Source organism: Balaenoptera acutorostrata, chromosome 20 (assembly GCF_949987535.1).
Source record: "Balaenoptera acutorostrata chromosome 20, mBalAcu1.1, whole genome shotgun sequence".
Classification (NCBI taxonomy): Eukaryota; Metazoa; Chordata; class Mammalia; order Artiodactyla; family Balaenopteridae; genus Balaenoptera; species Balaenoptera acutorostrata.
In genome coordinates, this window is record NC_080083.1 from 22,311,013 (window position 1) to 22,335,520 (window position 24,508).

Here is a 24,508-nt window from a genome sequence, read left to right on the forward strand (position 1 = left end):
TGCGGCAAGTGGGGGCCACTCTTCATCGCGGTGTGGGGACCGCTCTTCATCGCGGTGCGCGGGCCTTTCACTATCGCGGCCCCTCCCGTTGCGGGGCACAGGCTCCAGACGCGCAGGCTCAGCAGCTGTGGCTCACGGGCCCAGCTGCTCCGTGGCATGTGGGATCTTCCCAGACCAGGGCTCGAACCCGTGTCTCCCGCATTAGCAGGCAGATTCTCAACCACTGCGCCACCAGGGAAGCCCCCCAAATTATATTCTTGCAGTAGAGCTAATGAGTGTAGACTCTGCCACAGGTTTTATCTCCTGTTTCTGGATTAAAGGAAAGGACATTCTCTGGTGGATAAAGCCTGGGAAGGTGGGGATGAATGTAGGTATCAGTCCTAGACCAAGAGCTTTAAGTATGGAATGTGTTTAATCATCCTCCCTAGTGGTCTTGAGAAGGAGCGGGGTTTTTTCTCCCTATTTCATGGTTAGACTGAGCCACAGATGGCAGGATAAACTGGAGGTGATGCTGTGAATCAGTGGAGGGTGATACTCATTTATTCAAATGCCAGCCTCAGTGGTCTTTCCTCTCCGCCTAGCATATTTTCAAAGTGTGCTCTGTGGAACTTTAGGGCACCTAGAGGATCTCTAGGGCTTCCTTGAAAACTATCATCATCCTTGCTTGGTTCCATCTCTTCTAGGGTCAGCTTGAATATCAAATCAGGGCTTAAGGCTAGATGTTGTACCTTTTTTTGACAGTACTTAAAGTGAAAGAAAGGAGGATATGATTTGTATATGTTGTTGTTGTTACCAGAGAATTAAGAAAACAATTAGGAACAGGCACATTTCACCAAAATGAAATGGAATGGTTTCAGACGCATGAAAAGAATCAGGACAACACCCTTTGTATCCCTCATGCCAGTCCCTTTTTCACTGAAGCTCTGTTTTAAGGTCAGCTGTTTCATGCCACCATCATAATAAAAACATTTCCAAAATGCAGTTTTTAGAACACAGGTTTGAGTAGTAATTTTGAATTTGTAAGATTAGTTGGGGACTTCCCTGGTGGCGCAGTGGTTAAGAATCCGCCTGCCAATGCAGGAAACATGGGTTCAAGCCCTGGTCTGGGAAGATCCCACATGCCGCGGAGCAACTAAGCCCGTGTGCCACAGCTACCGAGCCTGCGCTCTAGAGCCCACGAGCCACAACTAGTGATCTCGCGTGCCTAGAGCCCATGCTCTGCAACAAGAGAAGCCACCACGGTGAGAAGCCTGTGCACCGCAATGAAGACCCAATGCAGCTAAAAATAAAATATAAATAAATAAATAATTTAAAAAAAAGATTAGTTGTTGCAAAAATTCGTTGTTAGGTAATACTCAATTAGCTTAACATTGAAACTATTGATATATTGACAGTTTTTTTCTTAACATGTTTAGAAAATTTCTCAAATAAGACAATTTATAATGGTAAAACAAGTAGAATATTCTTTAATACACAAAATAGATTGTAGGTGTCTCGTTTCGTTGTCAAAAGTCGTATGCATTGTAATCCATAGTTTTGAGTTTTATGAAAAATTACAATGTATAAATGAAAATCTAATTTCATAATAAATTCTATAAACTGAGCCTTTCTTAAACTATCTCTTAGCTGAGGTAAGGGAAAGGAAGAAACCACAGCTAAGAAATACAATAAAATATTGCATTGAGTATTAAAATAAAAACCAGCTGTTTCACTTTCTCACCAAACTCTTACTTAAGTAAGTCAGACTTGACTTATAGCCGTGCCTCTGTGAGAAAGAGCACATAATCATGTTGCTCTGGAATCCTTGTTCAGAATGTCTGCAGCTCACCGTGATGGTAAGGTATAATGTCAGACCAACTTCAGGAATTCTGGGTTATCAGCAGACCTTGTCTGGATCCTATTTGGTTTTGTTTGTTTGTTTTTGTCTTTTGGTTGCGTTGCACAGCTTGCAGGATCTCAGTTCCCCGACCAGGGATTGAACCCAGGCCACAGCAGTGAAAGTGCCGAGTCCTAACTACTAGACCACCAGGGAATTCCCAGTCTGGATCCTATTTGTATGCAGTCCCTAAGCGCTTTGGGGATGAGTCACGAGGAGGACTTTTGGAACGCTTAGGGTCACGTTCCCTTCCCCAGTGTGTGGAGAGCTGCATGTAGTGGCAGAGGCTAAGTCATAAAGCCCTATGAATGCCAGCCTGGGAAAACAGGAGCCCCCACCCTCAGCCGGCTGAGAGCCAGTGCGCGTGAGGTCAGCAGAGAGGACAATAGAGGACTTGGTGAATGTGCCACACCAAGGGCTGCTTTGCTCAGTTCCTTGGAGGCTGTGTTTAAACCTTTTGTCAAAGAGAGTAATGGGTCCATTCATAGTGCTTAGAGGGAAGACTTTTTGTTTTCATTTGATGGGATGAAAAAAATATCCATTTTTTGTGGGATTACCAAGTTAATTTCAGAGGCTTGTGGCTAAGTCAGTAGCAAAGGCATGAGAGTAACTCTGGAGCCCAGGCTTCCCCCTCATTGGCCTGGCATTACTGTCTGACCGTAATGTCCCTGCTGAAGATACGAGGGTAAAATTGGCAAGAATCTGCCCATACTAATTCATAGTAGGGAGAAGACAATGTAGTATCTTTCATTCAGTGTGTGAGGCGGAGCAGAACTTTTCAGAAGTATGTCTCGTGGACCACAGTGATCTCTGCAGCTTTCTTGGGGCTTGATGATTTGGGAGCATCTTGTCCAACCTAGAGATTGAAAGGAAATATGAAAGATAAAGAAGGATGCAAATGGGTATTTCTTAATGTACCAACAAAGAGATAGCTTAGTACAAAACCCCGTGTAACTCCAAGTTCACATCATTTCGCCTTTGTTCCCCATCAATTCTAGGAAAAGTTATTGTGCTTTACACTGAGAAAGTATCAGCAAGGTGCACTTATGTATGAGAACCTACAGTTTGTTGGAACCAATAACCTCCTAGTAAACAGCCCAGCCATCCCTTTTTGACCGATTTGCCTTGAATGGAAAGGGCCCTGGATGTGCAGTTACTTTGGATCCCAGATGCACAGGGATTCTACTTCATTCCTGGAATCAGGCCCAAACAATCTCACTCTGTTTGAGAAGGGGCAAAGATCTGGGTCAATGTGGACCAAATATTTTTTACTAATCCCATTCCACTCTCATTATACCGTGTCCCATCTGATTTTGTATGTACTTTCTAAATGCTTAACTGTTATGAACATAGACTCTAAGCCTCTTGAAGGCAGGGAACTTGGCACATAGAAGGCTTTCAGTAAAATTTTGTGGAAGAGATGAATAAGCCAATAAATCCAGTATAGGAATTAAAAGACCTGAATTTTAGTTCTGTTTCCACTAGCTGTGTGACCATGGGAAAGTCAATAACCTTTCTAAGCCTTAGTTTAAATATCAGTAAGATGTAGATACCTGCCCTAGCTACTTCCCAGGATTTTTATGAGGCTCAAATGAGGCAGTGTGTATAAAATTTCTTTTTTAAAATTAATTCCTTTATCATTTAGTAGCTTATTTTGTTCATGGGAGAAATTCAATCAGAGTTGCTGTTACATGGCTTCTTCTAATTCTGGACTAGACTTTTTAGTCCCCTTCAGGCCTATTTCTTTCAATGTTCAGTAGAAATGATAATGTTGATTGGATTAAAGAACTAAAAATACACCCAATTATAGAATTATACTAATTTACATGGGCTCATCATCTAACATTGGCAGAAACAGGATTATAGAAAATATTAACCTAGACCAGAGATGACAAATAAGTTGGCATTGGATACCTAAAGCACTGTAATAAAAAAGATTGATGCCATGCCTGGGTGGAAAGAGTGCCATGCTTGATTTTTTAAAATTGAGATTTAATTTTCATATAACATTGTGTAAGTTTAAGGTGTCCAATGTGTTGATTTGATGCATTTATAAATTGCATTGTGATTACCACGGTAGCTTTAGCTAACATCCCATCACGTCACATAATTATCATTGCTTTTTGTGGTGAGAATGTAAAACATCTAGTCTCTTAGCAGTTTTGAAGTATACAATATGGTGACTATAATCGCTATGCTGTGCATTAGACCTCTGGAATGTATTCATCTTCTAGTTGCACTCTGCTTGATTATTATTATTATCATTATTATTATTTGGCTGCATTAGGTCTTCGTTGCTGCACACGGGCTTTCTCTAGTTGCGGCGAGCGGGGGCTACTCTTAGTTGCGCTGCGCGGGCTTCTCATTGTGGTCGCTTCTCTTGTTGTGGAGCATGGCTCTAGGTGTGTAGGCTTCAGTAGTTGCAGCACATGGGCTCAGTAGTTGCGGCTCACGGGCTGTAGAGCGCAGGCTCAGTAGTTGTGGCACACAGGCTTAGTTGCTCCGCGGCATGTGGGATCTTCCCAGACCAGGGATCGAACCCGTGTCCCCTGCATTGGCAGGAGGATTCTTAACCAGTGCGCCACCAGGGAAGTCCTCTGCTTGATTGTTGATATGTGTGGTTGACATGGCACTAAAGAGTGTGTCCCATCCTGGACTATATAATCTTTGAGACCCATTCTCAGTGCTGTAATTCTACAGAAGTGGCCACCTTCTTTAATTTAAAAAAGTATTTGAGACCTCATCTCTTTGCTTCAGTGGGTTTTTAGATGTAGAGAAGGCACCCATCACTTTCTTGTATTCGAAGGCTGCGTCCATTCCTGGTGGGAAAACTATTTAAAGCAGCCATGCTGAGCCAGTGGTGTGGTGTCTGACTTACACACTAAAGTGCAATATGGATTTATAATCCTGCCAGGAATCCCCAGGGCAGGGAAGAAAGAAGGTGCTTTGCCAAGTATTCAGGCTGTGTTCAAGTGTGGTGGTTCCTGAACTGTGTTGTATGTCAGAGTTACCCAGGGGCAGGGATGGAGACATAGGTTGTGAGCTCTGAAGCTCTTACAATTTCAGGGACCCTTTTTAAAGAAAAAGAATACAAATTTTAAAAATACAAAATTGGATACAAAGCCTTTGTGCAGGTCCCCTGGGTCCTGAGTTTAAGCTTCATTAATTTCACAGTAAATCCACCTCTACTTAGGGAGCTTGTTAAAAATCTTAAAAAAAAAAAAAAAAAAAAAAAGGGACTTCTCTGGTGGTCCAGTGAAAAAAAATCTTAAAAATAAGATTCCTGGTCCCACTCTAGCCATTCTGATTTATTATATCTGATGCCCAGAAATAGCTATTTTCAATAAGTACCCTATTGTATTATGACCCTGCAGATGTTAAGAAAACAGTAGTACAAATACCTGCCCATTTCTTGACACATAAAAGAATTACCCACATTTGCTGCATAATTAAAGCAGCTTCCTGTCCCCCAGGATTTATATATTAACCCCATTTTCTCTAGGCAAATGACAATAGACATACAGAGAACACTTTCCTTTTTGGGCTGAGAGTCAGTCTGGGATTCAGCTACACCAGGTTGCTGGCCTTCCTTTCTTTGCCTTCTCCACAACCTCTGGCATTGGCATAGCTCTCTGGCTCCTCGGCATTGACTCTGAAGGGAGAAAATGACTGGTATTAACTTCAGGTGGCTGCTGTGCATCTGATTATCTTCCAAGCCTCACATCAGGCCATTTAAAGAAAATCATCTCTCTTGGTTTTTTTGGCTGTGCCACACGGCTTATGGGATCTTAGTTCCCCAGCCAGGGATCGAACCCGGGCCTGGCAGTGAAAGCATGGAATCCTAAGCACTGGACCACCAGGGAATTCCTGAAAATCATCTCTTCTAAGGAAAAAGAAAATATTCATTCCTATTGGCTCTATCCTCCCTAGAGAATATACAAGTACAGCAGAGGAAAGGAACTTGCATTTAGCAAGCACCTCTACGTGCCAGGAGCCTTTCCCACAGAATCTCCATTAAACTTCATAACCACCGTGAGAGGCAAATATCATTAGTCCCATTTTAAAGATGAGGCAGCTGCGATTGGAGAAGGCAAACAACTTTCTCAAAGCCACTCAGCTAGTGAGTGTAGAGTGGCAGGTGTGTCCAAACTCCAAAGTCTGTGCTTTTCTCATTAGGCCAGCCTGCCTCTGGGACAGAAGGAGGTCTTTATAGATCAAGTCCAAGGACCCAGTACATCAGCAAACTTACAGGGCATGGGACTTCAAAAATGACGAACGCTATAATGGCAATTCCACTAAACAACAAGGTGACTGCAATCAGAAATTTGACCACAGTGCTCCATTTCTGCCTCTTCTCTAGGTCCTCATCTGTGTCTAAAAGGAGAGAGAGGAATAGAAAAAGGAGAAAAGAGAACTTGAGAGAAGGAAGAGGTTGACCTTTTGACTTCAAGTTCTCCTGGCTCACAAGACGAATAGGGGCCCAGCCTGATTCAGAGACAGAGGCTGAATTTCCAGTCCAGAGTCAGGAGTGGGGTAGGCATCATGGGCTCTGCTCTAACCTCCTTTGCAGTCTCTTCCCAGAGTCACCTTTACTAGGATTTGGAATTTTTCCATGATCAAGTAGGATTGATTCTTGCACTGCTTTCATGGAAAGATAAGTTACGCAAGGGAGTCTGTCACCAGCAGCCCTCTCAGGGTCTCTGTCCTCGTGCCCCGACACACATACTGTATGGGATTAGCAAATCACCTTTCCTATGCTCGTCTCGATTTAATGGGGCATAGGAGGGACAGAGGTAAATTGCCATTGTTTTGGGGTCATAAGCCAAATCTGGGGACAAATGGCTCATATGCATCTTGTTATTACTAATCTCATATTTATGTTTCTCCTGTTGGAACTGGGATGTAACCCAAACTGAAATCTTACAGAATTTGAGTCCTGGCCAATTTAGGGAGGGCTCTTTGTAAAAACAATGCAGATGAAAACATGCTTCTTGGTTGTTGTCATCACTGTAACGAGTGCTTAGAGTTTAAATGTCGCCTCTCTATTCACACAATGGCTGGAATTACCCACCACACCAATACCCTTTATGCTGTCCCCAAATCTGGCTACAAGGTGAGCTCACTTGTGTGGAGGTGAAGGATTATTAATAGTGTCAAGCTACAAACATTTCTGGGACCTTCTTTATTAGAGAAGCTGATTTTTTTCCCATAAGAAATGGAGTGATTTTCTAATGCAAACTGTGTGTAACTTCTCAACCTCCAGGAAAATTCTAGGAGACCCAGGCAGGTGTTGGGACTGAAAATGTTTCTTTTTCTTTCCGTTCTTGTCTCACCTCTACTTATTCTGTACCTTGTTTCAGAGGACTAGAAAAATCATCAATCCTTGTAGTTTTCTCTCCTTTTTTCCCAGGAGTTACGAAGGTGGTAGTGGTGGGAAAAGTCTCTGACGAAGCCCCCATCACTGGATAGACCTTACACTGGGAGATCCCTGGTAAAAAAGCTATAAAACAAGAAAGAAACAATGAAAGGACAACTGAGAAAACTTTATCCTGCCTTTGATTTCACCTGACAAAACCCTAGCTCTACCCAGCTGATATAAACTTCTAACTGTGGCCCCCATCGATCTGTCCATAGGTTTAAAGTGTGGGCCTTAATAATGCCAAAGAATAAATGAGGATAGAGATACTAATAAGATATGGATTAAATTCCCATGGCGCCTTTGACTAATGTAGGTTCAGAGTGAAGGAGTATGGCCATACTCGTAAGGCCATAATGATAATAAGGATGGAGGGTGTAGCACCACTGAAAGTTTCCTTCTTTAAAAAAGATGGCTCCAGGGGCTTCCCATGTGGCACAGTGGTTGAGAATCTGCCTGCTAATGCAGGGGACACGGGTTCGAGCCCTGGTCTGGGAGGATCCCACATGCCACGGAGCAACTAAGCCTGTGAGCCACAGCTACTGAGCCTGCGCGTCTGGAGCCTGTGCTCTGCAGCAAGGGAGGCTGCGACAGTGAGAGGCCCGTGCACCGCGATGAAGAGTGGCCCCCACTTGCCACAACTAGAGAAAGCCCTCGCACAGCAACGAAGACCCAACACAGCCAAAAAATAAATAAATACATAAATTAATAAAAAAAAAAAAGATGGCTCCAAAGTCCAAGGAAGAATATGAAGTAGCATAATTTGCCTTAATGACTGCAGCAGGTCTGTCTAGTGGAGTCTAAGTCAACGACTTTGAGAGAGGTTTGGGGAAAGGGGGAGCTGGAAGAAGGGGAGACCTCCCAGCTTCACGCACCCCTCAATTTCATTCTTTCAGCAAATATTTAAAAATGAATATCTAGTATGTGCCAGGGACTGCTTCCGTACTTTGGATATATCAGCTGGGTACATTCTGCCATGGGAACAAGCAAGGGGGAAAGAGGGCTGAGGGGGGACGGGGGGAAGCAGACAATAAGTACAGTAAGTTTTATGGTTTGTTAGAAGGGGATAAGTACTATGAAAAGAAACTAAAGGTAGAGAAAGGTAAGGGAGCAGTCTGAGGGGTGCGGGTGGGCAGTGGTTGGGCGACCTACAGGATAGGCTGGTTTCATTGAGAAGATGAGAATTGAGCTGAGACTTGAAGGAGGGGAGGGGATTAGCCAAGCAGATGCTGGGGAACTAGGCAGAGGGAACAGTTAGTGTAAAAGCCCTGGGGCAGAGTATGTCTGGCATGTTTTAGTTTTAGAGGAAGAGCACAGAGGCCAGAGAGATGGCAGTGGAGTGAGCAAGGCGACAGTCATAGGCGATGAGGGAGTTTCTGAAGGAAATGGGTCCATATCACTTAGGGCCTTGTAGGCCAGTTTGGGGACTTTGGTTTTTGTTCTGCTTGAAGTGGGGATCCGTTGCAAGTTTTTGCGCAGAGAAGTGACTGGATGGCTTTGTTTTTAAAGGATCAGTGGGCTGCTGAGTTGGAAACAGACTGTAGGGGGCGCCTGGGAGAAGCAGAGTAACCTGTTAGGAGGCTCTCACAGAATCCAAATGAGAGATGATGGTGACTCAGACAGCTGTGGAAAAGATGGGGTGCGGATGGATGCTGGCTGTGGTCTGGAACCACCTTCACGTGCCTCCAAAATCGATCTAATCCAGTTCCGACAGTTGTTCCTATTCTATTTTTAATGGCCTCCTGTCATTACTTATTAAATTGAGATCTGTACGTCCTACTTGACTTTTCTGAATTATTCTCCCAGGTCTTAAGTCCATGTGAAAATGACAGTTCTTTACTTCAGAGGCCAGTGGGCACAGTACCAGGTGCTGTACACAAATTATAGGGGAAGTAGTCCTTGATTTGTTTAATCAGGAAGACAGTGTTGGCAAAGATAAGCAGAGACAAAGAGCCAACAGGCTCAAAAGGAAAAACAAGAGAATTATGTGGAATTTTTTTCAGCATAGTGCCAATCAGTTCTCTGAAGTGATAGCATATGTGTTTCTGGGTCAGATTAGATGAAGATAAATAAATCTCACTTTGGAAAAGTAACATATAAGTTCTCTGAGTTTTGGTTTCCTTATCTGCAGGATGGTTATAATAAAATAATTCTTGGTCTACCTATTTCACAGGAGTGATGTGAAGATCGGAAACAAAAATGAGAAAGCAGGTGTGAAAAACACTTTGCAAACTGAGTGATATTATGATTGAAAGAGAAGGCAAAACCTAGAGATCCTGTCTCTGCATAGAAGAACTGTGCCCTCTAGCCACAGGGATAATGGGGTTTCAGTGTGGCATGTCTTCCCACCTCCTGGGAGCCACTGTTTCAAAATCTACTTAATAGGCTTTTCATCCGTCAGTGTAGTTCCAGTTCTGCCCAGCTTCTAAATTAATGTCCATCCCTGTTGGCAGCTCATCTCTTAGGTCTCATCTGCTAGGTAACTGAGTATTAAGGTGGAGCAAGTTTGTAAATACAAGCAGTCTATTCCCAGTGCTGATGGAATTGCAATATTAGCTTTTCTTTGGCTAAGAATCTTTGAGCAAGAATTCCCCCACTTTAAGAAGATCTACAAAAAATGCAAAGTTATGAAATGGATAATTTAGGAGATGATGCTTTATTACAAAATAATTCATTTTAAATAGGGAACATTGGGTACATTATATTTAAGTGGAAATCTCCTTTAGAGATTATTCTGTAATAATACTAGCAGGTTGAAAGGGCTATTTGAGAGGCCTTACATATTGCTGTTGGGCTTACACATCTAGAAATTAGATCATCTTGTCAAATCTCTCATTTGTAGCTATGGAAACTGAGCATTGGAGAAATAAACACTTGTTTGACGTTATTTCTCTTGTATCCCACAGTTTCTCGTGGGGTAAACAGACCATGGGAATCAATTCATACTAATCAAATTCCAGAGAGCCTAATCCATGCACTAAAATGACATTTTAAAAATTTACATAGATTTGCCTAAAGAGAGAGAGGCTAATCCATTTCCTTGAGGGTTTAGCTGCTACTAAGCTCTACCTGCCTCCAAGGATGTCAGCCAGAAGGCAGTGCCTACCTCCATCTCATTTTCCAATCTCACCTTTGCCTGTCACAAGGGATCCAATCTGAACCTTGGATGTGAGGGTTAGGTGACAGCTAGGGGGGGCAGTGCTGTTTCTGCGGGGAACAGCGTGACTCTCAGGTTCTTCAGAGTGTGCTTGACCTTTCACCTTTTTTCCAAATATACAAGGTTGACTTTCACTTTGCTCCTAGAACCAAGACACTGCAAGGTAGCCACAGTCTGATTTTGATGAATGTGGGCCATTTGGCTTCTGTCTGAGCTTCTGGAAGGAGAAAAGCCAGATAGGAAAATGAAGCCAGTTCTTAATCTGAATGGTGCCCAGCCAACCCACTTCCATTCATGGCCCACTGCTGTACTTTCTTCTCTTTTTCCTTCAGTTCTTCCTCAGCATGTATCTATGGTACTAAATATACAAGCCCTGCCCTTCCCCCTTCCCGCCATGAGTCCCATGAAGATCGGTGACTGCAGTAAATGCAGCCCAGAGAGATGCTCCTAGGTTGTTTTTTCTAACGCAGAACTGCTTGAGTGCCGCCTCCTTCTCTTTCCTCACCCTGTCTCTTTGATTTGTGCAGCCATGGCTTAGGTAACAACAGTTAATTAATTAATTAATTTATATTGTATAAGTGAACATTTTATTTTTTAATTTATTTTTTGTTACATGTATCTATTCTTTTTCAAATTCTTTTCCCAATTAGATTGTTACAGAATACTGAGCAGAGTTCCCTGTGCTATACAGTAGGTCCTTTTGGTTATCCATTCTTTTTTTTTTTTTGAAGAACTTTTTGTTTTAATTAATCAATTTATTTATTTTATTTATTTTTGTCTACATTGGGTCTTCGCTGCTGCACGCGGGCTTTCTCTAGTTGCATCGAGTGGGGGCTACTGTTCGTTGCGGTATGAGGGCTTCTCATTGTCGTGGCTTTGGCTTCTCTTGTTGCGGAGCATGGGCTCTTCAGTAGTTGAAGCACGCGGGCTCAGTAGCTGTGGCTCGTGGGCTCTAGAGTGCAGGCTCAGTAGTTGTGGCACACGGGCTGAGTTGCTCTGTGGCATGTGGGATCTTCCTGGACCAGGGCTTGAACCCGTGTCCCCTGCATTGGCAGGCGGATTCTTAACCACTGTGCCACCAGGGAAGCCTGGTTATCCATTTTAAATCTAGCAGTGTGTACATGTCAGCCCCAAACTCCCTAACTATCCCTCCCCCCCCACACACACACCCTTCCCCACTGGTAACCATAAGTTCATGCTCTAAGTCTGTGAGTCAATAGCAGTTCATTTAAAAATGGGTTTCCAGGGACTTCCCTGGTGGCGTAGTGGATAAGACTCTGTGCTCCCAATGCAGGGGGCCCGGGTTCGATCCCTGGTCAGGGAACTAGATCCCACATGCATGACACAACTAAGAGTTCACATGCCACAACCAAGGAGCCTGCGAGCCGCAACTGAGGAGCCCGCCTGCCACAACTAAGACCCAGCGCAACCAAATAAATTAATTAAAAAAAAAATAAAAGATAAAATTGGGTTTCCAGAAAGCCTCTCAGGGGGACACATAGCTTTTAAACAGGATATTTGAGATCTGGGCTCAGATTGGGGGAGACAAGCATCTTTTAAAGGTAAAAATGTTCAGGAATGGCAAAACGATTTTTCAGGAAGGGCCCATTCCCTACCTCGCATTAGCATAGCCCTTTGAGAGGAAGAGACCAGGCAGCGGTTCCACTTGGCAACTGCTGTCTCTGAGTTCTGAGGGAAAAAAAAGGTCAGGGTTGACTGGGTACTTCCTCTTGAGAATTCTGGGCACTGGAGAGGGAGATACAGAAGAATGCAGTTCCTTCTCATAAAACTTGCACTTGGGGAGATCAGACATTCCCTCAAAAGGACTTCAAGATTTATGCAAGTGGGAGTTAGCCTAGTATAAAGAAAACTGGGTACCAGTCTATTATCCTTAGGGAAAAAGAAGGTAAAAGAGTTAACTAAGTTAATGAAAGACTAACCAACCCATTCCTTCAAACACTGCCTATTATCTCTTCTCCTTCCTGTTTTATCTACCTTCTTGTATTAAAACTTTTGAAAGTTTAATAAGTGTATCGTTGGACAAGATATCTCTCCAGGTTCCCATAGAATGATAGGTCATAGTTATTTATGCTTTTTGGCACATAACTCACAGGGTGTTGTGAGTTTTCTTCATTTGTTAAATTTGTTACTGCTGCACCTTATGCTGTTTGGCCTTAACTTTGGTCAGCTAATTTTAGAGGTGAACTGTTCAGGACGCTTTGAAAAATCATGGTTTAAATAAACAGTTATCAAAGAGCAGCAAGCGGTGCTATTCCACCCTCACACTACCCTTTCTCAGCTCTTCCCACCCAACAGCATCCCCATCTATTTGGATGTAATGCCTTTAAAAAGGAAGACAACATCTTATGAGGGGTTATGACTTTAGGAGTCTTAGGGGATGACAGTACTGAAACTCTGACAGTACTTTCCAGGAAAGAAAGCCATCTGACAGTGAAAGGAATTTTAATGTTAGTTACATGAACAAAATGGAAGAATGCATCACACTCTCTGAAGACTTCTCACCATGAAACAGCTGTCTCTCTGGGTTGAATAACATGGGGAAAGCATCATCTGCTGAGTATTGGCTGTATCTCTATCTGGCGGAATAGACCCCCAAACACTTTCTAGGCTTCTCTTTGGATTTCCCAGAATACTAGGCTAGAGAAGTACTTACCTTTCCTGTTAACATCATAGGATGTAATGATGAGGCTGAAAACCAAGATGGTATCCATGTTAGCTTGGGCACTTTCTCCTTGCAGAGACAGTATGCTGCTGGTCTGTCACAGCCACTTATAGCCTCGTCTCTAAATTCTTTCACTGCCTGGAACCAAGTTTGACCCTGGGAGAGTCTGGTTCCACCCTAATTATTTTGCCACATTTCCTGACGGGAGAGAGGACCAAGTTTGTTTGTTAATGATTGATTCAGAAGATCTTCACCTGACTTCACCGCTGGTGCCGACATAAGGAGCTGTAATTACCTAGAGCTTTCCCTGGGAGAAAGGGCATAAACACCCAGTGATATGCTTTACAAATACTCGCAGAGAGACACGTAGACATTCGCATACATGTTCACTGACACAGGCACGGCTATTCACACACCGACATAAAGAGATGGAGAGATTCTATTAAGGAAAGTGATTTCTAGAATGGAGCAGGAAACTAGGACTGAGTGAGTCAGTGAGTTACACTGGTGAGGGCACTGGACTAGGAGTCAACAGAACTGGGTTCCAGTTCAGCCCGTGTGGTTAAGTGTGGCGCAGTGAGAAATATTTCTTGACTCCTATGGATCGCAATTTTCCCCTCTGTAAATGGAGCGTTCCAACCCAGTGATCTCTAGAATTCTTTCACAGTTATACACATAAACTTACCTTAGTACAGACATACCTGTCTAGTTTTGCACATTTTCACACTCCCGAATAGTGAAGAGAGTGTAGGTGGACCACATTCCTATGACTGCTGGGCTGAGAGGTTGTGAGGAAGAGCTAAGTACACTAGGTGAGTGGTACTGCCTGCAGTTTGGGAAGGCTTTCCTACACAGATAACTGTTGTAGAAGACTTTTCTAAAATTGTATCCTTTAGATTTTTCTAAAATTGTAGACTTTGTGATAGCATAGCTAGGGGGATCATAGCAATAATGAAGATCTACTCAGACCCTCTGAAGTCTCTTTACCCACTGTGAATGTACTTACTCCATTGGAGCCATTATAGGTTTGATTATGGGTAAGAAGGTTCTAGAGGCTGACGCTCTGATAATGATGTAAAGGGAGCTTGATTCAAGGGACTTTCCATAAGGGATTTCATGAGGTCTGAGTCAAAGCATAATTTAAATACTACCCTGTTTCCTGACATTTTAATTCAGGTTGAAATCTGGCTAAATTGAGCATGAAGGGAAATCTTGGGAAAACAGAAAGGACAGAGGTGTCACTGAAGGACATGTTTCCTGAAATGTGGACGGAGGGGAGGAACTGCTGAACATGCAGCCACAGTGCCTTTCATTCCTTCCTGCCACAAGTCTTTATTATGCACCTACTGTGTGCCAGCCACTATTCTAGCATGAGCAAGGCCAAGTGTGAGTTCATGGGAAACAATGGGAAGCAGACAATAAACATGGTTGAAAATAAAGTAGTGCAGAGGGCTAACAATAAATAATATACAAATACACATACAAGATAATTAAAGATTGTGATAATCATCATGAAGCAACAAACGGGGCGATGAGGTGAAGGAGGAATGACAGAGGCCACTTTATTTATTATTATTATTATTATTATTATTTTGGCAGTTTGCAGGATCTTAGTTCCCCAACCAGGGATTGAACCCGGGCCCTCGGCAGTGAAAGCGCGGACTAACCACTGAACTACCAGGGAATTCCCAGAGGCCACTTTAAGTAGGGTGGTCAGGGAAGACTTCTGTCAGGAGGTGGCATCTGAGCTAAGAAAACCAGGAGAGTGGATGTCCTAGAAGCCAAGAAAGGAGGGTATTTCAAGGGAGGAATGGATTTGTCCACTGGACAAACTGTCCACTGGATTTGACAATTCTGTAAGAGCAGTTCCAGCGGCATGGTGGAAGTAGGAGGCGGCTGGCTGAGAGGGAATTGGAGGTGAAGAAGTGTATATCATCTTTGAAAGACATTTGGCTATGGAACAGAGGATAGAAGTGAAGCCAGCCGAATACAGGGAACATCAGTGCCTCAAATCTTGATTGGTTCAGACCAGCACTGTCTCAGTTGCCTGATTCTCCTAGCAGGGCTGGTGGGCAGAGAATAAAGGGGCTCCATTGCCTTTCCTGGGCTTCATGGTTTTTGCTTACTATTTCCTTAACATGATTGCATTGTTCTCTGCTCCCTTATGGTGTCAGACACTTTCCCCTGCTGTCATTCTGTCTGAAATTTTCTGTAGATTAGTTCCTGGATGCCCCGTTACAGTGCTGCCACCTTGGAGCAGGGGTAGGAAAGGCTCTGAGGGCTATTCTCATTCTCTGTCACAAGGTGGCAGAAGAGCTCACTCTTCCCAAAAGAGACCTTGTGCTCGTACAAAAAAGCAGAAAAGTTTTCTTTTACCGACTCTCAGACCCTTCCCAAAAGTCAGCCTGCAGGTTGGAGCAGCCATACTGTGGGGTACAGAGAAGTGGGAGAGCTTCATTAACGAGTCAAAATATCCAGTAGTAGAAAAAAACAGACCCAGAACTGTTTCTCTACTACTAGACATTTTTTTCTTTCCTATTACAGACATTTTGACTGGTTTTCTAAGTGTTTGCAGTATCTGTGGAGGAGAGGATTTCTCTCCTGATCTCATTTCCCCACAACAAAAATTTCAAATTTAGGAGGAAAAAAAGCTATAACATAGGTGAGTTTTATGTTGTGTGCAGGTGAGAGATGTAACTCTGGAAGATAGTAGGAAACAGGGTGGGTCTATGGGATGAGTACTTAGGCTCTGTAATTGACTGAATCACTTTGAGGAAGTCACTTACCTTCTCTGGCCTCTGTTCAGTTCCTTTAATGAAATGGTTGGACAAGATTGTTTCGAAGGCCTCTTCCAGCTCTAAAATTATTATCTCAATGCCACACTCTGCTACTCTGTCTTTTAAGGGTGTATGTTTTTTATTTGTTTGTTTGGGTTTATTTTAAATTCTTTTATTGTGGAATATAGCATACATATAGAAGAGTATATAGAACATAAGCATATTTTTAATAATAATAATAATGTGAACATTATGTAATCATCACCCAAAGTAAGAAATTGAACATTGCCAGTAGCTTAGGAGTTCCTTATATGTCTATCCCTCTGGTCACATTCCTTTCCCTTCTCCCAGTCATTACTTTCCCATGCTTTTTAAAAATAGTGAACTATCGGGGCTTCCCTCATGGCGCAGTGGTTAAGAATCCGTCTGCCAATGCAGGGGACTAGGGTTCGAGCCCTGGCTGCGGAGCAACTAAGCCCGTGCCCCACAACTACTGAGTCTCACTCTAGACCCCGTGAGCCACAACTACTGAGCCCACATGCCACAACTACTGAAGCCCGCGTTCCTAGAGCCCGTGCTCCGCAACAAGAGAAGCCACCGCAACGAGAAGCCCGCGCACCGCAACGAAGAGTAGCCCCCGCTCGCCGCAACTAGAGAAAGCCCACATGCAGCAACGAAGACCCAACGCAGCCAAAAAATAAATAAATAAATAAATATATAAAAATAGTGAACTATCTACATATGTATCATTAAAAATATTTAAAAACTTTTTTACTTGCTCTTGCACTTATATAAATGGATAGATCATACCCTATGTATTTTAAAGTAAACTTTTTATTATGTATAACACAAAGTGAATACACCTCTCTTTATGTTGTCTCCCAGTCACTATCCACCATCAGGAGTAACCATTATCCAGATTTTTTACCACCACAGATGAGTTTTGCCTATTTTTGAACTATGTATAACAGGAAACACACTCTTTTGTGTCTGACTTTCTTTGCTCAACATTATGTCTGTAAAACTCATCCATATTGTTTCGTGTACCAATAATGTGTTCATTCTCATTGCTTTATAATATTTCACTGTATGAATGTACCATAACTTATTTATCTGTTCTACTGCTGAGAGACATTGGGTTGCTTCCAGTTTGGGGCCATAAGGAACAGTGTTCCTGGGGCACATTTGAAAGTTTCTCCAGAGTATAAATCCAGAAATGGATGCTGGGTTATAACATATGCAGGGTTCAGCCTCACTAATTAATGCCAACCTGTTTTCTAAGATGTTGTCCCCATTTACTCTCCCATCTGCAGTATATGAAAGTTCCTGTTGTCCCAAAGAGGCCAAATTGCCTTTTCAGTGTGGTACAACCGTGGGACCTAGCAGGGCCAGGCATACCCTCACAGTGCCAACCCTTTGATTGATGCTTCGGCCACAGCCAGTTCTCCTGTTTACTTGTTCCAAGTAAGGGTAAAGGATTCAGATTAACCCTAGGTCCCTGATCACATGCTCTATTACCCTGGGAATATTGGCTTGCGGTGGGGTGGGGTAGTGAATTTAATAACATAATCATTCCTGAATTCATTGAGCGTCCATAGGATATTTTGTTCTTGTACTGAACACTAGTGGAAATGGAGAGGGGCCCAGAGAGAAAGGGGGAAGTAATATTTTCAGCATGCCTACTATGTTCCAAGTTTTGTATTAGAAACTTTACATTTTGGTTATAACATTTAATCCAAAACACAACCTTACAGGGTATGTGTTCTACCTCAGTTTTATAGACAAGGAAACAGGCTCAGAAAGGGGGTCATTTGCTCAAAGTCACGGAGCTAATTAGTGACAGAGTCAGGATTTAAAGCCTGGTTTACTTGATTAAAGAACTCAGCTCTTTACAGTGCAGAACACAGAGAAGGCTGTGTCCCTGCTGCTCTGTTGGCTAAGATTGCCAATACCAAGAACCAGTTCTTCTCAGGTCTGCTTGCCTGTATTCACTCCCAGAACTATGCTAGTCAATTGATATGGCCATCTCATTCATTGATTGAAACTACATTTTATTTTCATTCATTTTTGGTTTCCTTTATCCTCTTTATTCCTTTTTGTTTTCATTAAGAAATTTGGGTACATCAGCGCAGTAGTTCCACTGATAAATAAGACTTGTGTTGCTCGTTCTACTTGCTGGTCTAGTATGTTAACCAGAGGTGAGATTTAAAAAGACAGGGATGGGGCTTCCCTGGTGGCGCAGTGATTAAAAGTCCGTCTTCCAATGCGGGGGACATGGGTTCGAGCCCTCGTCCGGGAGGATCCCACATGCCGCAGAGCAGCTAAGTCCGTGGGCCACAAGTACTGAGCCTGCGAGCCACAACTACTGAGCCCACATGCCACAACTGCTGAGACCCGTGCGGCTGGAGCCTGTGCTCTGCAGCGGGAGAGGCCACCGTGGTGAGAGACCCGTGCACCGTGGCGAGGAGTGGCCCCCGCTCGCCGCAACTGGAGGGAGCCCATGCACAGAAACGAAGACCCAATGCAGCCAAGAATAAAAACAAATAAATACATAAATTTATTTAAAAAAATAATAAAAATAAAAATAAAAAGACAGGGGTGGGGACTTCCTTGGCGGTCCAGTAGTTAAGACTCTGCGATCCTTGGTTGGGGAGCTAAGATCCCCCATGCTGCGCAGCCAAAAATAAATAAATAAAAAATAATATAAAAACCCCGTCTTAAAAAAAAAAAAAGACACTGAAATCTTCCGGCACAAGTTATGATACAGGGAAACTTTACGACTGAAGGGATGAAAAGGATAAAAGGAAGTTGAGCAATGGCTCAGTTTTCCTTTAAAGGCTCTACAAAAATTATTAGTGTTGTATTTTATTATTTACTGTGTTTCATATATAATAATAGCAGTGGAGAGTGAGGGTGTTTGTTTGGGGTAGACAGGTGAGAAAGGAGGAGGGGAGGAAGCAGGAGAAATGCAGCAGGAGAAAGCTGGGTTGGACACGGGAGAAATGGAGACGCTGGGGAAGCTGAAGAGAAGGTGAGGCAGGAGCAGGGAGTAAGCTCACCGGGAGCGCTCTCACGGGCCTGCGGGAGAGTGAGGTCAGAGATGAGAAGGTTTAAAGCTGATCAATATGAAATGTCAGAATCCCAGGATCGGGCAGGACCTCAACAAGTGATTTTCCCTGCCTTCAGATAAAGGTCCCCTTATACTTTCTTTAGGTATTTAGTTATGAAGTGTATAGGACTTGGAAAGGGCTTTTTTTAAAAAAAAAAAAAAGATGCTGGAGGTGTCATGCAAGAGGCACCTAGGCTTTGGTGACTGCCAATTATAGACAGCACAGATAGGGACCGGAAGTGTCTGGGATTGGATAATAAGGAGGGAGGGAGAGCTGACATGCCTTGTGAAAACCCAAGTGTCCATGTGAAAACATCGTGGGGAGTCTCCACTGGGAACACTGTCCTTTGTTGTGTAATCCTACCTTTCATCATCAGGACCAGACTTACAAGGTGGCCTCGCTGAGGACATTTTCTGACCTTATGGTGTGAAGTTCCCTCGGGTCCCTCGGGCTTTTAACCCTGGACAAACCTGAACGGTTGACTAGAGCAAAGGAACATAGTGTTCTGATAAGGCCTAGTGTCTTCTTTTTCTTCTATCTCACAACTGGAGCCTCAATTCTGCTCAAGGCACTGACTTTCTTGATGAAGTCTGTCCATCTGTAAAGCAGCTAAGTATCCTACTGGAGGTTTTGCCTCCCAGAAGTGACCTGAAGACGGACAAGCAGACATCAGGAGCAGAGTGGCCCCTCAGGTACAGAGCCAGCCTTTATTTCAGTCAGTGAAGCCCGTACGAATATCTCTACCTAGCTATGGAGGGGAAGTACCAAACTATAAGACATGCTCTCTGCCTTTAAGATTAAAATTCAGCTGGAGAGCTAAAACCAACATAGACACAAAAAATTTTAGCCTAATGCTGAACCATGTGGTGGTGACCAGATTGCTAGAGGAATTCAGAGGAAGGATAAATCAGTAGGAGCTGGACATGTAAACGAGATCTTCTTAGAGAAAATGGGCTCCCAAGGACTAGAAAAATTCACAAAATTAGGAAGGGGGAAGGACAAGTTTGCCAGCATAAGCAAAGGTAGGAGTAAGCATGGCAAGAGCTGGAAGCCAGATAAGAGTATATGTTCTATATTGGGGACCAGTGGGAAATAACATCCCAGTGTATCCCCTATCCTCTGTCCTAAAGGTCCATCACTGACATTGCCACTTAAGGAATTTGGAACCGTGGCCAGATAGCCACCAGGACAGGGTGCTCTTCATGGGTCCATTTTCTATTCAGGCACTTTCTTTCCTCCCTTGGTTCAACTTTGGCCTGACCTGACAGACTTTCCTGTCTAGGAAGTACAAGTGTAGGACAGACACATTGCTGTTTATCAGAGACATGTGGTAGCAAAGAGGGGGACAATAATGATAAATCCTAAATTGTTGTTCTTAACTCCAGGGTGAATAATTACTGCTTTAAAGAAAAGTCTGCAGGGCTTCCCTGGTGGCACAGTGGTTGAGAATCTGCCTGCCAATGCAGGGGACACGGGTTTGAGCCCTGGTCTGGGAAGATCCCACATGCCGCGGAGCAACTAGGCCCGTGAGCCACAACTACTGAGCCTGCGTGTCTGGAGCCTGTGCTCCGCAACAAGAGAGGCCGCGATAGAGGCCCGCGCACCGCAATGAAGAGTGGCCCCCGCTCGCTGCAACTAGAGAAAGCCCTCGCACAGAAACGACCCAACACAGCCAAAAATAAATAAATAAAAGAGTTAAAAAAAAAAAAAAAGTCTACAGTGGGGCTGGGAATCTGTATTTTTTTAAAATAAATTTATTTATTTATTTATTTATTTTTGGCTGTGTTGGGTCTTCGTTTCTGTGCGAGGGCTTCCTCTAGTTGTGGCAAGCGGGGGCCACTCTTCATCGCGGTGCGCGGGCCTCTCACTGTCGCGGCCTCTCTTGTTGCGGAGCACAGGCTCCAGACACGCAGGCTCAGTAGTTGTGGCTCACGGGCTTAGTTGCTCCGCGGCATGTGGGATCTTCCCAGACCAGGGTTCGAACCCGTGTCCCCTGCATTGGCAGGCAGATTCTCAACCACTGCACCACCAGGGGAGCCCGGGAATCTGTATTTTTAACAAGCACCTACTGATTCTGTTTCAAGGTGGTCTGTGGAACATACTTTGAGAAACACTACCATAAACTAAAGTAGAATTGACAGTGAAGTGCTCAAATGTCCCAGACAGTGACACACATACTGTTATGTATTTCTGGGCTTACTCAGATTTGAGAATTTATCCTCTCCTATCTATGGCTCTTATAAAACTTACATGGTTATCATTTAAGGAGTAAGATCTAGACACTCTGTTTTGGTGTTTAGTTTTGTCTTCCCAACTAGATTGGTATCATCTTAAAGACAGGGATGCCCTCAGGCTTTTCTTATTTTCCCTGTAGTAGGGTGAGAGACCATCTTTTTTAAAATAATTAATTAATTAATTAATTAATTAATTTTGGGTGTGCCAGGTCTTAGTTGCGGCGTGCGGGATCTTTAGTTGTGGCATGCAGACTCTTAGTTGTGGCATGCATGTGGGATCTAGTTCCCCGACCAGGGATAGAACCCGGGCCCCCTGCATTGGGAATGCCGAGTCTTACCCACTGGACCACCAGGTAAGTCCTGAGAGACCATCTTTAAGGTTGGAAGGTAGCTAGAATGCTTAGGAAAAAATCCCTGATAACTTTATCTAACCTTCTTGAAAAACCTGAAGGCCATTTGATATTTGGGAACTTGTATTAGTTTTCTAGGGCTGCCATAATAGAGTATTACAGACTAGGTGGCTTAAACAATAGAAGTTTATTTCTTCACAATTCTAGAGGCTGTAAGTCCAAGATTGTGTCAGCAGAGTTGGTTTCTTCTCAGGCTTCTCTCTTTGGCTTGTAGATGGCCATCTTCTCCAGCAAAACAGCCACATTCTGGTAAGTGCTTCATCACCTGTGATTCACAGATGGTCTTCCCTGTATGTGTGTCTGTGTCCTACTCTCCTCTTCTTATAAGGACACCGGTCATTTGGAATTAGGGCCCACCTAATGACCTCATTTTAATTCAATTTCCTCTTTAAAGAAAGAGCCTATCTCCAAATATACTCACATTCTGAGGTGCTGGGAGCTGGGACTTGGACATAGAAATTTTAGAACACAATTCAGCCCATTACAGCCTCTAGTTTCAGCATCTAGAAATGTGCCACTCACTCCCTTCTGTTACACCTGTTAGTCTTGTATAGTAAGTTCTCTTCACCCTTTAGCTTTCCTCCTCCACTTTTTACAGACATAAGCTTGTGTGGCAAGTACCCATGGAACAGCTCTAAAGAGCCTGTAGTAGAGATAGGCAGGTTGTGGCATGCACCAAACAGCACAAAACTTAGGAGTTGTTGAAATTCCAGGTGTACTGTCTTAGAGACACAGCTCTCTGCCCAGTTGTCTTACCGTTTGATAACAATAATTAGATTATTATATCATATGTAAGTGGTCTTGGTGTATCCTAACTCATTCTTCATATGTAAGTGGTCTTGGTGTATCCTAACTCATTCTTCATTTTCTTTCACGGCAGCTCATTCATTAGGCCTTTCCTTGGCTAGTTCTTTAGAGAGCTCAGTTACTTCAAAAGTTCAGTGAGGTCAAAAAGCAGGCCATGTAAGGGCTTGCTGAAGTTTCCCATACGGACAGTTTTGTTTTTTTTTTTAAATTTATTTATTTATTTTTGGCTGTGTTGGGTCTTCGTTTCTGTGCAAGGGCTTTCTCTAGTTGTGGCAAGCAGGGGCCACTCTTCATCGTGGTGCGCGGGCCTCTCATTGTCGTGGCCTCTCTTGTTGCGGAGCACAGGCTCCAGACGTGCAGGCTCAGTAGTTGTGGCTCATGGGCCTAGTTGCTCCGTGGCATGTGGGATCTTCCCAGACCAGGGCTCGAACCCGTGTCCCCTGCATTGGCAGGCAGATTCTCAACCACTGCGCCACCAGGGAAGCCCCAGGACAGTTTTTGAGCACCACTCCTCTGGTTTTGCAGTGCTCCTAAGGCTGATAAACAGCAACATCGCTAAGAAAGAACCTATTATAAGTAATAGGAACTAGGAAAGGTAGATGAAAAATAAAACAGGCCACCTCAAGATTTCTGGTTCTTTACAAAGTCACTTCTTTCATAGAGCACTATTAGGGAGAGGCAAAGCTTCCCTCTTCCCAGGCTTTTTTTTTTTTTTTTTCCCCCTGAGTCAGTCAAGTCAAACATCTTGTTAAACCTTGAGGTTTTGCTCAGTTATCTTTACATCCTGATTTTCTGCTCTTTGTTCAACTGACAGATGTACCTAATGACAGTTATTGTGAAACATGGGTCACTTCTCTGTAAAGTTCACATTTTGTTTCTAAATTTCTGTTTCCAGTCTCTATTATTTTAAAGTAGGTTGGTAAACTCTTGGAGAAGCCAGCACCTAGTGGTATGATGAGGGCTCCTAGATGAATACTCTTCCCTGTTGACCAACCTTTCCATCTTCCTGCTTCTGCTTTCACCCAAGAACTTCTGACCTCAGGTCGTGTATCTACACCCTATTCACTTTTTAGCCTCTGGCACAGAACTTCTTCTGGCACCAAACTGTCATCCTCTGTGCCTCTCGACCTTTAGCACAAGCTTGTGTTAAGGATCAGAAAAGTACTCTGGGCAGGGTTGGAAGGAGTTAAACTCACCCATTCTTCTGAAGTGCAATTTTCACCCATTCTTCTGAAGTGCAGTTTTCTCTAATTTTCTTTCTCTCCTGCCCTATAGTTGTATTATATGTTGGGACTCTTTCCAGTTACTATTAATTTTCAACACACAGCCGCCATGAAAGTCTTGCTATAAAATAACTGGCAAAACTAGAAAAATTGGTTGGCTTCTTCTCAAAGGCCTGGTGTAACCACCGTGGAGGTGGGGAGGCACGCTCCTTTCGGAGAAGTCAGGAGTTGACTGCCATCATTATCCGGGCTCGGGGCAGGCACAGGAGCCTGTCCTTTGGCACCCTGCCCTTCCTACAGAGCTTCCTTCATCGAGGCTTCCCCTCAATGCTTCAGGATCCAGCCCCTCAGACTCCTTTGGGGCGGGCAAGCCCAGCGAGGCCGGTTATGTTGTCTCAGAATAGGGGTTAGTTTGTTTGCCTGCACTAACTTGGAAACCACGCTGCGTGATCCTGGGCAATTCACGGATGCGATACTCACCTCTTCGGGGCGCTGGGATTGAACACGGTGAGGTGTTCACGTGTTCTGAGTCCTGATCCCTTCCGGGCTCCCTTCCCGCGCAGCAAGCCGGCGGGCCCCCGCCCCTCTCTCAGGGATGGGAGGGGCGTGTGGGGCCAGTCCCCCATTCCCCCAGCTGCCGGGAGCGGGAGACGCCCGGCCGGCCCTGCACCGCCCCCGGAGAAAGAGCCCGCGGCCGCCCGGGGCCCGCCCGCCCCCTAGCCGCTGGGCCCCGAATGGCAGAGCGGCGCTCGGACCATCTGCATCGCCTCACGTCGCTCCGCCCCGCGCCGCTCTCCCATTGGCTGTCGCCGGGC

The 24,508-nt window shown here is 44.1% G+C and overlaps 2 protein-coding genes across 7 annotated transcripts in view; one reads left to right on the top strand and one right to left on the bottom strand.

Annotated features, from left to right (window-relative positions):
* C20H17orf78 (chromosome 20 C17orf78 homolog) lies at window positions 1-24,433 on the bottom strand. Of its 4 annotated transcripts, XM_057535468.1 has the most exons (7): window positions 24,174-24,433; window positions 13,124-13,330; window positions 10,423-10,591; window positions 7,227-7,376; window positions 6,126-6,250; window positions 5,399-5,528; window positions 1,107-2,732 (listed from the first exon to the last, which is right to left on the bottom strand). In XM_057535468.1, exons 2-7 carry the CDS (start codon window positions 13,139-13,141, stop codon window positions 2,593-2,595), a joined length of 732 nt encoding a protein of 243 aa, XP_057391451.1. In that variant the 5' UTR covers window positions 13,142-13,330; window positions 24,174-24,433; the 3' UTR covers window positions 1,107-2,592. The 4 variants fall into 4 exon arrangements, 3 of the variants coding, with proteins under 3 accessions (XP_057391451.1, XP_057391452.1, XP_028024332.1); XR_009006242.1 differs by lacking the exon at window positions 6,126-6,250 and having other exon boundaries at window positions 1-2,732; window positions 10,423-10,666; XM_057535469.1 differs by lacking the exon at window positions 10,423-10,591 and having other exon boundaries at window positions 13,124-13,158.
* ACACA (acetyl-CoA carboxylase alpha) overlaps window positions 1-24,508 on the top strand; it is a 210,266-nt gene that overhangs the window by 10,396 nt on the left and 175,362 nt on the right. The window lies entirely within an intron of this gene.

Excerpts from the sequence above, each read along its gene's own strand:
- C20H17orf78 (XM_057535468.1), bottom strand. Across the intron at positions 6,251-7,226 it reads TTCTAGTCCTCTGAAACAAG|ACACAGATGAGGACCTAGAG; the intron begins GTACAGAATAAG and ends CTCTCCTTTTAG. Across the intron at positions 5,529-6,125 it reads TTTTTGAAGTCCCATGCCCT|AGTCAATGCCGAGGAGCCAG; the intron begins GTAAGTTTGCTG and ends TTCTCCCTTCAG.